This window comes from Physcomitrium patens, chromosome 12 (genome assembly GCF_059467195.1).
Source record: "Physcomitrium patens ecotype Gransden chromosome 12, ASM5946719v1, whole genome shotgun sequence".
Taxonomy (NCBI): Eukaryota; Viridiplantae; Streptophyta; class Bryopsida; order Funariales; family Funariaceae; genus Physcomitrium; species Physcomitrium patens.
Window position 1 is genome coordinate 15,770,878 of NC_143421.1, and position 17,903 is coordinate 15,788,780.

The following is a 17,903-nucleotide window of genomic DNA, read 5'->3' on the forward strand; positions in this document are numbered from 1 at the left end:
GTTCGTTGAGGGAAGCTGGCGAAACAAAATATATATATTTATCCAAAGCATATTATAATGATAGGATGAGTATTAATTTACCTCAAGTCAAACTACTTGCTCTTTTAAATAATGCAACCATTTTAAAGTCACTAGTGAAGACATAGAGAAGGCATTGTGCTTAATGTAGGGATCATTCACATTCTAGTTTTTCAATATTCATAAATCCTTCATCAGCAGGCACCTAGTTTATACTGCTACATTTTTAATGACTGTGTATAATAAGCTTTAACAGCGTTTAATAGATTTTCATGAAGTGATGATGTTACTCTTGAGAAGAAATGCTAATAGGCTATTAGTATTTATAGTTGCAAGTGTGGTAGAAGTACTCACAACCAAAATTGTTACATGTTTTTTATTAGAGTATACATCTTTAACAAATCCTTTTTAAAGTATAAAGGTACAGAAACTTAATTTATATCTAATTTGTACCTTTTAATAAAAATACATGTTAAAAAAATGTACTTTTACAATCCTAATTACAGTGTTTAAAAAGATTGTACGTAAACTTTGTAAGGACTATTTTCCGAAATTAGAACGTTCTATTGAAACATGATGTTTTCCAAAACAATTCTACACTTGAAAGTTATTTCTCAAAAAAGATTATGCATTTTTTTGCAAAGTCTTTTTGTATGATTCTACAGTCAGGGAATTTTTTTGGTAATATTTTATCTATCTATCTATCTATATGTAATAGTAATAATATCAATATTAATATTAATAATAAGTGTACTGAATGTGATAGAATAGTTTTATATTTGGAAGTGATGATTGTGTGTCTTACAAGACTTGGTTCTTTTAGTGGTGTGAAATTTATTTAATTAAGATTCAGTGATTCATCTTTAACTGAAATTCTTGAAGCCGTATGTTGAATGAATCGAAAATTCAAGTGACAGAAATTATAAAAATTAGTGTTGTAAAGAATAAAAATTTGTAAAGTGCTTGTGTTAGCTGGAATATTCCGAATGATTTTTTTTTTTAATTTTTTTAAATAAGTTCAAAGGCCCTAAGAAGAAAAAATAAGATAGAAAGCACTTTTTTTTTATAATATGACATGAATAGTATTGTTTCTTAGAATATCTATAGGACCCATCTCAAAGATGTGGTTTTTAGAAAAAGTCAAGAAACATTGTCAACAAATTTTGTATTGATATATGTGTATATATATATATATATATATATATTCTCCATCAAATTCCATAACATTATAAGTTCAATCAAAATAATAAAATAAAAAATTAAAACTCATCAATATTATCTAAAATCAATACATTCTTGCAATTTTTCTTTTTGTTCTTAGACCTGTATCTCTACATATATATATATACACACACACACACTTATATATATATATATATACATATACATATTTCACATTCAATGAAAGATGTACTGCTGTGATTTGATTCTCTCATTAATTATCTATGTACAATTTATATATTAAATGAGTTGGTTGGTTTCAGTCATTCATTCATACATACATACATACATATTTTTGTGTATAATCTTAAAATAGCAGAAAAACTAATGCACATTCATTCAATATGTTGAGTGTCCGAAAGTAGAGTGCAGGGATTCTCACTCTCCTTGTCACTCACTACCCACTTCCAGCTGGGCACTCCACCCAAATAGGGCTGACTCTCTTCTAAGTTGGGGTGTAGTGCTCCAGTTAGAGAGATTGGGTTTTAGGGTTTGGTCGGCCAGTTCATCAGTGCCAACTTGCCTGTACTACTGCAATACTTGGTCCACCTCCATGTGAATGCATTTGAAGAGGCAGTTATCTTACATGACATGGGGGAACAACAATACCCAATTTCTAAGGACTATTAGTTTATAAAAACAAGGGGGCTGTTATAAAAACACTACCTGGTACGTAGCATTGAAGAAAGTCATCGTCTACCAATAACTGCTCCCTTTTCCATTACCACTGTTACGGCAAATATTATTGACTAGTTCCTACTAATTATATTTCTTACTTTGCTCAGGGAAGTTTCTAAAACTCTACCTTAGAATGGACTTTGGCACTGGCCAAAGCTCGGGCCTAAACCCGAGGCTGCGCGAGCGGCTCCCTCTGCCGTGGGTTCCGTCGTTTTCCGCGGCCATAGGAACACATACTCGGATTCCACTTTCAAATTTCCCTCGCCCGCCTCTTCCCTTGTCTAGTTCCCACGCGCACGTGATTTGAATTTGAGCCCAGCTTGATTCTGTCAGGCTTTTGGAGCTCTGAATCGCAGCATGCAGCTTAGGTCCAGCTTTGTCAGGGGGCTGGCTCGCATAACGCTAGGGGGGTGGTGGTAGAAGACAGCGGCGCCATGCTTAGCTTCAGGTGAATCTCTCATGATTCTCTCATTCCTGCGGCGTTGACGTCCTGGAAAATTTCTCGGGAAACGTTTCTGGTGGATTCTTATGGAGGAAAGACTATTCGTTGTCACTTCTGAGGAGGAATAAGACGGGGGAGTTTTGTTGTGGCTGAGAGCAGCTTGTAGAGGTCAATAGTGTGACATTGGAGCTCGGCAATGCACAGCTTGATTGCATACCAGCTTCTCCTAAACATCTTTTTTATGTTGTAATGGAGATGGTCGACGAGCGAGATGATAAATCGGCCGGTGCGTGAATTCTCTGCGGTTGTAGACTTACGTTGTCCATGGGAATAAGAATCTGTGAGACCTGGACAAATACAGCCGAGTTTACGGAGGGAGCTGGGAGGTGAAGCCAATCTAAATGCAGTTTCTCTGAGGTTCGAATTTCGTCTCAACTTCCAGTACTGCCGTACGTGCTAGGCCTTGAGCCCGCTATGCTGAAGTGAGGATGGAAAGTACGCACGAGCACCCGTCATTTATACGATTAATTCGATGGTTGGTTTGGGTGTCCGTGCTTGTGTCCGCTTCCGCCAAGCATGATTCATGTTCTAATAGCAAGAAGAGCTGTGCGAAAAATGATGGCGATGATGGCATACTTGTGGTTGAAGTGGAAGGCAGTGCTATTCTGGCTACAACAGACGAGGCATTTATATGTGCTACGTTGGACTGGTGGCCTCCTGACAAATGTGACTATGGAACTTGTTCCTGGGGTCAATCATCACTCCTTAACCTTGTAAGTCAAATTTAGAATCTTTTTTATTTACATGTTTTTTCAATCCTGTTCGTATGTTGACCTCGACCTTGAGTCACTATTTTTCCTCGTATACGAAATATGATCACTTGCTCCAACTGTCTCCACCATATTACTCTCATTTTATCACAGGTCATTAGATCGTCCGCGACCATGTTTGCAGGTTATCGAAAATATAGTTTAAAAGTTATTTGTTGAGTATTACTGTAGTTGCGTGCATCTAACATCGAATCCACTCCCGGGCTCTGTTCAATGGCCATGGAGTCAGAAGTGCATCGCTGAAAGTCTTTTAAAACTTTAAGTAAAAAAAATGTGAGCGTCCTACCTGAATGGAAGAACATATTTGAGTAATTAATTTGGACAGCCACAAATCAAAGTATTCTAGGCCTATGTAAGCAACAAAGATGCAGAGGCTTAACGGACCTGAAATATTGCTGAAGCAGAAGCAGTATAAATTAACGACAAGACAGAATGAATCGGAAGCGATACTGTTTTTCTTTTGGAACTCACGATGTAGGACTAACTCCTAGAGGAGGTAACACTTTGCCCTTATGGCAACCGATACTGACATGATCAACTCAAGGACCCGACATGTTGAGACTAGCTTGCAGTATCCTCCTCTACGTAGTCCATCTGTGCTTGTTTACAAAGATCTGTATATTTTCTAGCAGGAAGATGGCTTACCTTATTTCATTCGCAACTTTACTTGTTGTAAGCAGTGACGATTGCTAGCAGATGCTAACCACCTAGATCTGGAAAAGACATGTAATTGTGTACATCGTGCCTATGAAGCACGAAACAATGTCGTCAAAATGGCTTTTGATCGAAGACATACCTCCGTGCTTGCATTGCAGGATCTCGCTAATCCATTGCTAGAGAAGTCTCTCAAAGGTATGACATCCCGGTGCTTTTCATCCACCCACGCATTTTGCAGTTTTTTGGTGTGTTTTTAGGCAGGCAACATTGTTAGACATGAAACTTTTTTCTGTAGGAAGAGACCTGTGGCCTGCAAGGATTTTTGGGCAATGAAGCAGCTTTTTTATATCGAGTTTTAAATTTTTGTTCACAGCCTTTAGCACCGCTTTTGCTAAATTTTGACAGATCGAGAAGCTTGCTCATCTGCTTCCTCTGGTCTTGATGTGATTAATTGGAATCACAGCTTTACAACCTTTCCGAATCCGGCTAGGAGGAACTTTGCAAGATCACATTGTCTACGACATAGGATTAAGTCCTTCACAGTCATGCCTGCCCATAGTGAAAGACGGAACAGACATGTTTGGATTTCGGGAAGGTTGTTTGTCGATGGAGCGATGGATTGCTCTCAACACGCTATTCTCTAAAACCGGGTATGAATACACTAAATTGCCTCAGTGGCTATGAGTCGACGTGATTTGTTTTAGCACTGCAAGTATAGTATTGCACTTGGATTTCAACTCCTTGTCTAAGTATCTGCTCTGATGTGCAAGGGACGATGGATTGAGGGTCACTGGCAACCTTTGTCCATATCAGTGTCCAATTTAGTGCCTGTTAGGAAGGAACAGCGTTAAGTCATCAAAAAACGTTATGTCTGGACCGTGGATGGAACAGTAAACTTGGTTAATGTTTGAGGAGTCTTAATCTTTTGAAATAGGTTACCAGTTCCCTATTTCTAAGGAATTAATTATTTGAATTGCTCGCACTTGCAGATCCCTCGCCGTTTTTGGACTTAATGCTTTGATCAATCGCCCTCAAGTAGGAGGTGTATGGGGTCCTTGGGATTCATCAAACGCACGAGATTTCATCAAATTTACAATTGACCAAGACATTCAAGTAGACGCATGGGAATTGGGTAATCAATTGCTCTATTGGAATAATTCGACTCTCTCTTTCGACTCTCTTGTGTGATGCAGATATGCATTGAACTGGTTAGAAAATTTTCATCAATCTTTCAACCGTTGGCATGATTAAGCTGCTGCTGTCGGTGTGAATTAAATGCAAAGACTGCTAATAGAAAAACATTCGCTAATTTGATGTGCAATCGCAGGAAATGAGCTCACTGCAAATGGTGTTGGCACTTCCATTTCTGCTGAGCAGTATGCGCGAGATGTGATGGAGCTTCGTTTGATAATAGACTCTCTTTATGAAGGTTTTACTCGGCGGCCTCTGCTGGTTGCCCCGGATGGATTCTTCAATCCTCAGTGGTTCACCAGATTCCTCAATGCGTCAGGTCCTGGTGTCGTGGACGTAGTCACGCGTCACATTTACAATCTTGGGCCAGGTTTGTTCTTTTGACAGAGCCAAATACCTATGTAATTACATGAGATTGAGTTCCTCTGCTGAATTTTTTCTTTTTTCTTTTTTCTTTCTTTCTTTCTTTCTTTCTTTCTAGACTTGTGTAATGAAACTACGATTCTACTTCTTATTCTTAACTTACCTCGAAATCTCTATAGGTATTCAAATCTCACCTTTTCGGAATTGTATATATGAACCTAACCATTCCCTCTCAATGTAGGGGTTAGCAACGATCTGGTCGAAAAGATACTCAATTCTACCTACTTGGACAACGAATTAGGTCACTTTCGTGCAGTCCAGGAGATTCTTCAAACCTCGGCTACGTCGGCATCAGCTTGGGTGGGTGAAGCAGGTGGAGCATATAATAGCGGCCATCATCTTGTAACTGATGCTTTTGTTTTCAGCTTCTGGTTAGTACAGCATCTGACCACTCAATTTGCATTTCTTCTATCTGGATCGATTTTTAGTTCTATCTGCTGGATTGCTGTGACTGTGAGAGACCATTTCGTTCCTTGTTTTTAATTTGTAGTTTTTTATGTTTTTTTCAGAGAACTATTATGTCAGTCCTTTCATACGCTTGTGGTTCGAAATGTCTACCACTTAACGGAATACAGGCACTTTTTACATGCGCACTCTCTCATGTTCCTTGAATTGATCCTTATGGATGCTCGAATAGGACCCTTACTATTGTAATAGTGATGCAATATGTGGAGCAGGTACTTGGATCAATTAGGGATGGCTGCATCTTTCAATAACAAGGTTTACTGCCGTCAGAGTCTGATCGGCGGTAATTATGGTCTGCTCAACACCACTTCTTATAAACCTAATCCAGATATGTACAGGTGAGGAACGTTTAACATAACTTTCCTCGTAATGGTGGATGGGAGTTCTTGCTTTTTCATAAGTTGGGAATAATCTGGTGATCCACAAATGATTCTTCATGCAGTATCTCGAAGACCAGGTGACCATCTGTATTGGAGATTCCATACAGAATGTCAGGGGGTTAGCGTACCTTGTGGAGTTCCTCTTTATTCGTAGAGTTTGAAGAAAGATTCACATCAAGATTCTAACAGGTTTTGAAAAATGATCGCAGTGCACTTTTATGGAAGCGTTTGATGGGAACAAAAGTCTTAGGAACGACTTTAAAAGGATATCCTCAATTGAGAACGTACACACATTGCCAGCAAGGCTCCACGGTATGGAATCAGAGATCACTCCATTTGTACTTGATGTTTGGGCCACACTTTCTATTTGGGTCGTTGCTGATGCCAGCGAACAATACAATGCTGGAGTTATTCAATTTGAGAACCCTGACCTAAGCGTCATCGCACGTAAAGTCTTACTGGTTTGTCAAAGTTTCCTAGCCAAATTTTTACTTTCTGTCCATTCTAGATGACCTATGAACACATGTTACTTCCCGCAGGATGGTGTTACGATGATGCTGATTAATTTATCGAATTCCACGGTGAACGTGATAGCCAACCTCCTATCACATCCAAAGAATAAACCATTGTCACATGGTGAAAAGAAATTAAAGTATCAACTTATACCAAAAACATCCAAAGGTTCAAGACCTGATTTGGTGAGATTCGAATATCATTTATCGGCTCCACAGCAAGATCTTCATAGTCAAACTACTTTGCTGAACGGAGTGCCTCTTGAGCTGACTTCGACTGGGGATTTTCCCAGCATGGATCCTGTTGTGAAGGAGAATTCCTCCCCTGTTTCAATTCCGCCACTCTCTATCGTCTTCGTAGTTCTGTCAGATGCAAAGGTTTCAATTTGCTCTACACAACAAAGGGGGTGACGCAGGCGCAGAATCCTCGACATTTTCTCCTGGCCCCTGTCCCCACTTCACCCTTCACTCTAACTAGGTGTTTTTTGTCTTCTATTCATATTCTATTATTATCTCCCCCCAGTTAATCGAGTTCAATTATGAAGCAACTATTCAGTATATGGTAGAATTATTCTTTAGAATATTTGAAGGTTGTATTCCATTATTACGACTTAGTTCTGATAGTCCTGAGCCGCAGAGTGATATCATTGCCGATTAATTTGACAGAACAAGTGGAGCATAGTGCTCAATTACATTGAAACATGAGAAAATTTGCATTTGAAAAAAGCTTCGTTGGCTATGTTGTGTGTCAAGTCTTTTTTCGAAGCCTTCTAAATGTTGAAATACCCATAGTTGAATGCCAGTTTTCAATTTGTAAATCTTAATAATTATACATATTAATAATGATTTATAACCCTTAATAAAGCAAAATAGATCCAAGTTTTTCTTGTTTGAAATAGATAATTACTTCCATGTCTAACAATTCAAAAAAGATTACAAGACATGAATTTTGTACACTTGATTTATTAGAGAATCTTGTTTATTTAATACTAAATGAGAAGTAAAGATTAAATATATAATAAAATACTTGAAAAGAATTAAATATAAATTTACAAGTATAGATACCACAATGTGTACAATATGTTTCAAAGTTATTTATTAATAAAATTTTGAAATTATATTCTCATATAGTATTGAATATATATATATATATATATATACATATATAAAAGATGGACTTGTATTTTTGTCATGGAAAGTGTGACTCAAATGAAGCATTAAAATCAATGTATATACAATTAAATGAAAATTCATCTAGAATGTGCAATGTCAATGATAGAGACATGACATGACTATTGACATTGTGGCTATTAAGTGTATCACTACTCTTATTTCTTTCAACATTAAGTAAATTCCACTTCTCTTACTCTTGAATTTATGAGAATTATCCTATGTATGACATCCTATCCAATGTATTGCATTGGAATCCATAGTAGAAGATATGTTCAAAGGCCTTGGTTTAGTTCACAATCACAAAATGATCTAATGTTTTGCAATCCAATGCTTCTTACAAGGTCACAATGGACTTGCCATCACTATCTCACTTGTCTAAGTTACATTTTTGTCATCAATGTAGTGCTTCTACTTTGAAAATGATTACCTCTTGGAGAAAAATTCTTTGATGTCTATTAGATCTAGAACAATTATGTAATTGAAACCTAACAATTTCTTGAAGATTGAAATTTCAGAAGTACTTTGTTAATTTCAGGAATGCTTAAGAAGAAGCAAATCCTCCCTCTCTTTTTGACTTTGAATCAATTTCGATCGGATCCTAGTAGAATAGAAAACTAAAAATTTGTATCTCTCGCAATAATTTTACAAACAATTAAGTTATTGATCTCTATTAATCATACTCTATACTAATCATATACAATAGCTTCTTCTCATCATCTAATACAACCTATACCAGAAGGCACAAACAAAATCAATAACTCTAAAATAAATTAATATAAAACAAATGATATAGCTGAAAAATCTAAGATCATTGATGGAATTTACTTGTAAATTTTACTCGTTTAAACTTAGAAAAGATCCAATTGCAAGAGTTCTATATTTCAAATATATCAAATATATCAAACATACTTTATTGCACTCTCCATAAATTTATGCAATGATCACAAAATAGTTCTTAAAGTTTGTAATATATATATATATATAGAGAGAGAAAGAAAGAGAAAAAGATGTATCAAGTTTGCTAATAGAAAACCAAGTCGAGCAAGTTTTTATACTATTCTAGATGAACTACTCTATGTGTCCACTTTGATTCTATTACTGAAACTTAAAAACTTGCTCGACTTGTATTTTACCTTCTTGGATATAATTGTGTTTTACCACCTCAAGTATGACTTTTGCCTACGGCGGCTTACCTCCAAATATGTGTGTTGGATTAACTTCCAACATCGTGGCAAAAGTTAGAGCTACATTTCAAAGCAGAAGGCCTGTTTCTCTCATTGTGTGCTCGTTTTTTCTTGCTACACATTTGATATGCAACAATCGATTGCTATCCTGTATAATAATTTGTCACCGGTATAAATAGCCACAACTGGTATATTACCATCTTAGAATACTTATAGGTAAAATATAAGGTTTGCTATGAGACTTAAAGAATATGCTATTCTAACTCAAAAAAGGCTATGAGTGAAGATTATAAAACTTTAGAATAGATGAAAAAAGTTATCTCTACCATGAACTTACAACTATAGGTATAGCCATGAAAAGAGATGTGACTCCCTTAAAAAGGTCAACATCAGCTAACTCCTATATCATAATAATTAATAATAAACTACCTCATAATACAAGTGATTAGAAAGAGAAACAAAGCATGATTAATGGAATCGTGAAGGTCTGCAAAAACATAAATCTAAACCATCATATGCAAATGAAGTACAATTCCAACTTAAGGCTCCATAGTATTCATCTGCTTTCAACAACATACAATCCTTACAATACACACATCATACTCACAATCTACATTCAAATCCCATACATTGAAGCCTATCACATAATCAAAACCATGAACAACCAAACCACATCTGAAGAGGTAAGCGGTCATAGACAGAAGCTATCAAATGCGTGTAGTGGAATTTGATCATATCAACGGATGGAAGGATATTATCAAGGACATGAACTGGAAGATGATATATAAACCGATGAAATCTGTGTTAAAGAAAAAGTGACAAAATAGAAATAAGAAAGTACGTATATTAAAAAAAAAACTAGAATGGCCTATTGCTAAAAAACAAGAAAACTTTAGACTTTTGAAACTAGACTAGAAGCAAGAAAAGAGTTGACAATAGTAAAGAAGACTTCACTCTTATCTCTATATATACTAACTAACTAGGGGATATGAGATGATGTTCTATAAGACCTCCAATATGTGTTAACTTTGTAGGACACATGCCTTGATTTACAAGGCAAGTTTTTCTATGTATACGGCACATAGTTAGCTTGTTCTTCAAGCTACTAATATGTATGGCACATGATTAACTTGTTAACCAAGTTTCTAACCTAATAGTCAACAATGGACACCTATAAAGTCAAAGCAACGTCTATGAACCTTTAGGAAGCTTTTTTAGAAGATATTATAGAATGAACTTACTTTTATCTATTTTTATCTACTTCTATTTATTTATATAAGTAATTACTAGCTTACATGTGTATATCCATGACATTACCTCCATTTTAAGAAGAAGTTTCACTAGAAGCAATCATCATATGTTGAGAAAATCTATGATGCAACAAATTGTGTTTGTCACATACTCAAATCTTTATTCTCTTTTAAGATTGTTAATAGGGCCTCTCAACCATCGATAGTATCCAATACTAGGGCGATGTCGTGATGTAATACGACTATATAGTGAAATTATAATCAAAATTAAATTTCTAATTAATATCTAATTATCTTAGTTCAATTATAATTTGAGGTGTCTAAACATGGCTTTTATATAAGCCCCTTAGATTATTTTCTTATCTTAATAGTTAGTAAGTTGAAAGTTAGTTAGTAATTCTACATTGTAGAGACTCTTCTACTACCTTAGAAAGACCATAAATTAATAAAATTAGGTTAAAAGAGGTAAATAATTAATATAGTTGATACTAGGATTAAGTTCAGAGTAAGGTTGGGCTAAAAAATCCTTAGGATAGATTAGATTGATACCCGGTAGTTGGCTGTTTATGAGACATGATTAAAATCAAACCTCTGGCTACAAAAATGATGGCTTAGGATAAAATAGGGATTCATTTGAAGATCGAAGGATAGGATTTGAGAGCTAGCTTAAAGTTCTTTTCAAAGGCTTAAGGATTGTTTTTGGAGGATTTTTGAAGACTTAAAAATTGTTATTCAAAGTTAGGATTTGTATTAGTGATTTGGTTTTTATATAATATAATTAAGACTTGCAATTTTGGCTAGTTTGTGTAATTAGTGTAACATCTATAATTAAAAATTTGATATTTTTTGGATTATTGGGTGTGCTAAGGGTATAAAATATTTTGTTATAATCTAACAGTGTAGTTTAGAGATATTTGGTTTTTAGCACAAGATAGTTTCAGAAGTTGGCAGTTTGAGGTTAGGTAGCATTTCTATGATATCTTGACATCTACCAATTGGATCAAAGTGAAATTTGGCATGGTATTGAAGGACTTGAAGATCAAGCTGTACACCAATTTTGAGTCAAAGTTAATATTTCAAAAGGAAGAAATCACAGCTGGGATTTTTACTTTACTTTTCAAGTTGGTAACCAAGTGACATTGGTGCAATTTTTGGAGGTTTTCTCACAATTTGTAAGTTGGATTGGACTAAAAAATTTTGAGCATATAGAAGACTTACATTGACAATTGCATGCAAAATTTTACATCAAGTGGATGGTTGGATTGGATGTTACAGCTTGTTAAAGCTCACTAATTAGAATTGGGGCTTACAAGAAAAATCTAAATTGCTTAAATATGAAAGTAACAAGGTAATTGGGATTTATGTAAGGTTAAGGCTAATAAGAAGAGTATTTTAGGACTTTTTAATTAAAATTCAGATTATATTCTTCTTGTATGAGTGAAACTTTCTTGAATACTTGTGAAATACAACCTCATCTTCTACAACTAGGTACCCGGTGCATTCCTGAGCAAGACAACATGTAATACGACAGCGAGAAGACGACCATGTTTGAAATGTAGTCTTCCATTCATCTTCTTCTTTAATACGTAGTAGATTGTATGCGCCTCGTAGATCTATTTTTATGTAGATCTTAGCTTGATTCAGTTGATCCAGAAGTTTGAATATCAAAGGTAGAAGGTACCTATTCTTGATAGTGATGTTATTGAATCCTCAATAATCAATACACATCTGCAATAATCCATCTTTTTTTTTTTACAAATAAAATTGGAGCTGCTATTGGTAATTTGGAATATCGTATGAAATTCTTGGCTAAACTTTCTTCAATATGTTCTTTGAATTCAACTAATTTGTTCTGTGATAAACTATAGATTGGTCCAAATGGCAGTTGTGTTCTTTCTTGAAGGTCAATTGAACAGTCACAGAGACAATGTTCTGGAAGAGTATCCACATTCTTCTTTTCAAATACATTTTGAAATTTTTGATATTGACTTGGAATGCCACTTGGAGTTTTTGCATCATTAGAAATAGTTGTGGTGTAAATGAAACAAGATGATCCTTTTTTTGTAGCATACAAGAAAGCTTGCACACTTACAAACACAGGTTTTATTGTACTAGACTTATGAATTTCTATTAGATTAATTTCACTCTTAGTTATATTTCTAAAGAAGTCAAGAATACAAGAAATCCAATCTATATAAGAATTATACTTTTTTAACTACGATAAATCTAAACTGACTGGATTAGAGGGAGATCTAATTATATTAAAGATTACACAACTACTATGACCATTTATTGCAACATCTATAGGAAGTGTTTCATGAATAACATCTCGAAAAGACAACAGACGACCATCTATGACTTCTACATGAATAGATTTAGTTTTTTGTACTAACGATATTTTATGACTTTTAACAAATTCTATGTCTAAGAAACAAGCTGAGGCTCCTAAATCTATCAAGGCATAGGCTTTATAATTATTAGGTCTTAAATGCACATGTATTATAAAAGAAGAAGAGGGTTTTGAAGAGAGGATAGGACCTTCATTAAAAATTGTACAAGATTTAAGCCGCACGGTCCCTATTGTAGTTGGACAAATTTATTTTTCAACACATTGTCTTCTTTGATAGCTGTGCTCCTCATTTTGTAGTTTTGTCGCTTCTTTGGACAATATTGATTAGTGTGTTTAGGTTCTCTATAATATAAGCACAATCCTTCTTGATAAATGTCTTCAAGCAAGTTTTTTCTTACAAATATGGCGACAAGTCTTTTCTTGCTCGATAAGAAGATTAAAATGTATTGCATCAATTTACATATCCTCTATTTTTTAATGTATATATTGAAGAAATATTGGTGTTGCCATCAAATTGTAATAACATTGAGGCCCACTTATGCAATTCTCAAATCAAAATTCAAAAAATTGATTGTCATTCTTTACAACAAAGACAATTGCTTAACTCAATGTTTGAAGAACAGATAAGTTGACCATCAATTTCTTTACTTTATATTATAATCCATAAAAAAATTGGTTAATAAATGCAACATCATTCTACTTGATATCAATTGTAAGTTGTCAAAATTGTGAAGTATATAATGTTACAAATTGATTGTCTTGTCACAAAATATGGATCTTATTGGTTGCAATATGAGTTGCATCATGTTTTCCATACATGGACCAAAATTCTACCAAAAATGCATCCTGATTATCCAATATTAGATCTCGTTGTTCAAAAAAGATAAAAAACCGCGATTGTGCTGAACTTGAAAGAAGTATATCAATGAATCTAACTTGTGATCTTGGACTTAGATAGCTTTGAAGTTGAAATTTAATCACAAATTGTACTTGATTGATAAATCCTCAAAATTTGGATCTTGTACCATCAAACTTCTCAGACAAGGCAACTCTTCGTTCTCTAACACTTGAAGGATGTTCTACTGTGGATGAAAGTACATGATTTAGTGCACATGTTGATGCAGCTCTAATCAACTCTATATCCTTATTTCTTGCCATTCTTATTGATCCTTGTGGTGGTAAGCTAAGTTTACGCATTGCAAGCATCAACTCCCTCAATTGCTCTTGCATTTGTACCATTGCACTCTTCATTTCAACAAGCTCTTCCATAATAACATTCAAAGAAATATCTAATACCACTCAAGATAAATAAAAGAAATGACTTGAAGATAAAAAAAAAATTAAATAAATAAAATAAAAAATACTAACAACAATATCAGTTTAGAGGAGAATAATCTACAATTTCTAATATGCTTATGTCTTATCATGAAAAATGGGTAATCCACTCTTAATCAAAACAAGACAAAGCTCTAATATTATAAGTATACTCTCGTCAATCTGTCAAGGACATAAATTGGAAGATGATGCATAAATCAATGAAATTTGGGTCAAAGAAAAAGTGACAAAATAGTAATAAGAAAGTACATATATTAAAAAGAAACTAGAATGGCCTATTGCCAAAAGACAAGAAAACTTTAGACTCTTGAAACTAGACTAGAAGGAAGAAAGGAGTTGACAAGAGTGAAGAAGACTTCACTCTTATCTCTATATATACTATCCAACTAGGGGCTACGTGGTGATGTTCTATAAGACCTTCAATATATGTTTGACTTTATAGGACATATGCTTTGATTTACAAGGCAAGTTTTTCTATGTGTGTGCGACATACCGTGAAGGAGAGCCACCACTTGTTAATAATAATTAATTTATAAATAAAAATTTGATAATTAGAATTATTTATAATTATGTAAATTTTCAAAAAAAAGAAAAGAAAAGAAAAAAGCTAGTAATTAGCTAACATTGCAAAGGCATATCAACACTTCTGTTACCAGGATTGTTTGCATAGACTTTTTTTTCACTCGTCGAGAGGCGTCGAAGACGGACGGACGGGTGGACGAAATGATCGATAATTGGACGAACAAACGGCCGACGTCGGCGTCAGAGGGGCTCTGACGGGCCATCCTTACGGACGAGCTGCTTCGCATCGTCGACTGGAAGCTCCGAATATACACGATCACTTTTCACCGCAGACATCTTGAAACAACAATTCGTTGGGAATACTGGGAACTCACACGAACAGCACGTCCGGAATCGTTGGTCGAACTCTGTGAAGCTCGAGAAGAAAAAAGCGGGCTTACAACGCCGAAAAGAATTTCGCGTCGTAAATCGTGAGCCGAATTCGCAGCCAAGGTGGTGGAATTCGTTTTCACCAAGGTTTGCTAATGAGCCTCAATGAATTGCGGAATTGGGTTGCCAGCACAATCATGTCGTTGTGACAAGTGAGAGCAGCGTGCTTTTGGGGTGGACAAAATACGCAGGAAGCCCAATATCAGCCGCTCTCCGGGTGACTTTTATGCTTGAATTGGCAGTTTCTTCACCTAAAAGCTCCTTCCCACTAAAGCTTTTCGCTTCGACTTCCGAAATTTAGGGTGTACTTTTGCAAGGCCAGTGCGTTTGCTAATCCAGAGGAGGCGACTTGCTCCTCTCTTGCTAAAAATCGCAATTCCTTGTGGCATCATGAAGTTAGTTTTAGGAGTCTTTCTTTTGAATGATAAAGCTGACCATTGACATATTGCCCATGCTCCATCAATGAACAGCGGTTTCTACGCGACATTGTGCCTGCTTCAAAAAGCGTAGGTGCACCGTGCCGAAGGGGTAGTTTGTAACGCAATCCGATTATTATCCGAGCTTGCTCAGTTTAAACCTTCCACAGAAAGCCGAGCATCAATGTGGGTGCAACCGGTCGACGACTGGGATTGAAACAGCAGAAGGGAAATCAGAAATTGGAGGACAGGAATGGCTTCCCAGAACTGGAGTTTGTCCCCCTCCCCAATTCAATGAATGATCGGTGCGATTCAAAGTACTGCGTTGTGGTGGTATCTTTACCCAATTTTGGATGGGTTTATAATTCCAAAGGATAAAACACTGGCTGCTGCTGAGTTGGTACAGTGTCGGATGCAGATTGATGATTGCATGAAGAATGTTCTCAGGGCCTTTTCTTTGATGTGGGGCTGCACCCGAGTGTCGATAGATTGCTGATTGAATCGAATTTCATGGAGTTCAGTGCATAGGCAGTTCGCAGGATGGGAGGAATCAATCCATAGGCACAGAGTCACAGCTTCGCCGGGTAGTTGTTGAGGTTCATAACTGCGAGCGGGGCCTCCCACTCTCCGCACGCACAGCCAGCCTTCAGCAAATTCGGCTCTGCGCCACTTTATTCGCTAGCCACCGCCGATGTCCGGGAGAGACGCACTTTTGGGCCAATACTCTCCGTTCTTTTGTCTATAAGAATGCCTCTGTGATGCTCCGCCCTCGACTTGTGGACCTGATTCAAGCAGCATCTCTCTTCAAATCTCCATCGAACTTGCAGAGGTGTCTAGTGTTTGTACGTTGGTTCCTGTCACTCAACCAAGTGAATTAATCCAGGTGCGCTGGTCTCGAAATCGAGTGGCATCCCCTAAATACCTCAAGTTAGCTTGCAGAGATCTCTTTTGTGTGCACACTGATTTCTGTCACTTAACTCGGAGAATTCGTTTTGGTGCGCTGGTGTCAGAATGCACAGTCGTTACAGTTTTTCAAGGTTGCTGTACATTTTCATGACTGAATAGCTTGAGAGATTTGTCGCACTTTTCTATTGATCACGTGCGGGAGAAGAATTCCTTCGGTGTCTCCAGATAAGATAGCAGGTCCAGTTGTATCTTGATAGTGTCCTTCGCCGCTGATAATGGTTATTCTCACAGCTGTGAGTTGGCAGACCTGAGGACAGAGACAGGGAGTAGACATACCATTTTTTGGCTCGGCACTCGCTGGAAAGCTTCCAAAACGATGGAATCCGGCTCTGTTGCGAACGACTCTGGCCCCTTGAATTCTACCCCAGACGTGCATTTATATGGGAAAACCGCAGCAATGAAGCAGCGGCGCTCGAACACCATGCTTTTCGTCTTTCGACTTCTCACATTTTCCTTTTCGCTAGCAGCCGTCCTTGTGATGGGTACCAACAAGCAGAAAATTCGAAGTGCACCGCAGTATCTGGAGGTTGCGTGGCATGACTTTGATCCCTTTCGGTAAGCCCTCGCTCTCATTCCATCCCTTTTTCGATTCGTCCCAATGGCATGATTGTGTTTATTGTTTCTGACGCCACGGCGAATCTGCATTGCTCTTCAAATTGCAGGTATGTCTTCGCCGTGAACGCCATCATCTGTGTGTACTCTTTCGTGGAGACATGGCTGGCCGTGTACACTCTCTCGCGGGGTACACTCCTCTTGCCCGAGACTTTCCAAGTTTGGTTCGACTACGGCCACGATCAAGGCTTCGCGTGTCTTCTTTTCTCGGCAAACTCCGTTGGTATCGCCATGGCGCAGCTTCTCCAATCAGGCTCCACCCTAATTCAGGGACAATACTACTGTTCGGATGCAGGGGCTTATTGTACTCAAGCACGGGTGTCGATCGCTATGGGTTTTGGTGCATTCCTTTTCCTCGCTCTGTCGTCTTTCCTGACAGGGTTACGCGTTGCCAGATGGTATTTGCCCTGAAGATCACTTACCCAACTCACGTCACAACTTGCGCAAGGATTGCAATTCCGACCATTGGTATGCTCCTTTTGAACAACCTCCACCGCTACTGCTACTCGTCTGCCTCGAGATTCACACGTCACACCCGGCATTCATCAAGTCTCCGCTCCAAGAAAGCTGCAAGCACACAAGCTTCGGCCTCCGAAGCACATTTGGGTGCGACTTCGCCCCCGCCTCAGGAAGGACGACGGCTTCTCGTGTTGGTACAGCATAATCCATTACGGGTCTCACAGGATTTAACTTGTTGTAGCACAAGTCTGCTTCTGATAGATGTCTATTATGCCCCGTGCAAGGGAGTGTTCATTTTCGATGGTGTAGCCACCATCAGTGGCTGTGTCTAGTCGACACACTAATTCGTTTTCACAAGAAAGAAATCTCCAATTCGTGCGTGTTCTTTGA

General features: G+C 37.2%; 2 protein-coding genes across 3 annotated transcripts; both read left to right on the forward strand.

Moving 5' to 3' along the window:
- Positions 1–2,511: 2,511 nt before the first annotated feature.
- Positions 2,512–7,556, forward strand: LOC112289377 (heparanase-like protein 3). Its single transcript, XM_024534540.3, has 9 exons — positions 2,512–3,132; positions 4,005–4,041; positions 4,310–4,496; positions 4,836–4,978; positions 5,174–5,407; positions 5,642–5,831; positions 6,138–6,263; positions 6,515–6,617; positions 6,845–7,556. Exons 1-9 carry the CDS (start codon positions 2,848–2,850, stop codon positions 7,226–7,228), a joined length of 1,689 nt encoding a protein of 562 aa, XP_024390308.1. The 5' UTR covers positions 2,512–2,847; the 3' UTR covers positions 7,229–7,556.
- A 7,452-nt stretch (positions 7,557–15,008) lies between these two features.
- LOC112289372 (CASP-like protein 4C1) lies at positions 15,009–17,903 on the forward strand. 2 transcript variants are annotated; one of them, XM_024534530.3, is made up of 3 exons: positions 15,009–16,359; positions 16,674–16,997; positions 17,105–17,903. In XM_024534530.3, the coding sequence occupies exons 2-3, from the start codon at positions 16,759–16,761 to the stop codon at positions 17,463–17,465; spliced, it is 600 nt and encodes a 199-aa protein (XP_024390298.1). In that variant the 5' UTR covers positions 15,009–16,359; positions 16,674–16,758; the 3' UTR covers positions 17,466–17,903. The 2 variants fall into 2 exon arrangements, with proteins under 2 accessions (XP_024390298.1, XP_024390299.1); XM_024534531.3 differs by having other exon boundaries at positions 15,284–16,359; positions 16,688–16,997.

Bases quoted from the DNA above. Each gene is read 5' to 3' on its own strand.
- LOC112289377 (XM_024534540.3), top strand. From the start codon at position 2,848: ATGGAAAGTACGCACGAGCACCCGTCATTTATACGATTAATTCGATGG. The intron at 4,979-5,173 runs GTAATCAATTGC...GTGCAATCGCAG, and splicing joins AGTAGACGCATGGGAATTGG to GAAATGAGCTCACTGCAAAT. The intron at 6,618-6,844 runs GTATGGAATCAG...TACTTCCCGCAG, and splicing joins ATTGCCAGCAAGGCTCCACG to GATGGTGTTACGATGATGCT.
- LOC112289372 (XM_024534530.3), top strand. From the start codon at position 16,759: ATGGAATCCGGCTCTGTTGCGAACGACTCTGGCCCCTTGAATTCTACC. The intron at 16,998-17,104 runs GTAAGCCCTCGC...TTCAAATTGCAG, and splicing joins CATGACTTTGATCCCTTTCG to GTATGTCTTCGCCGTGAACG.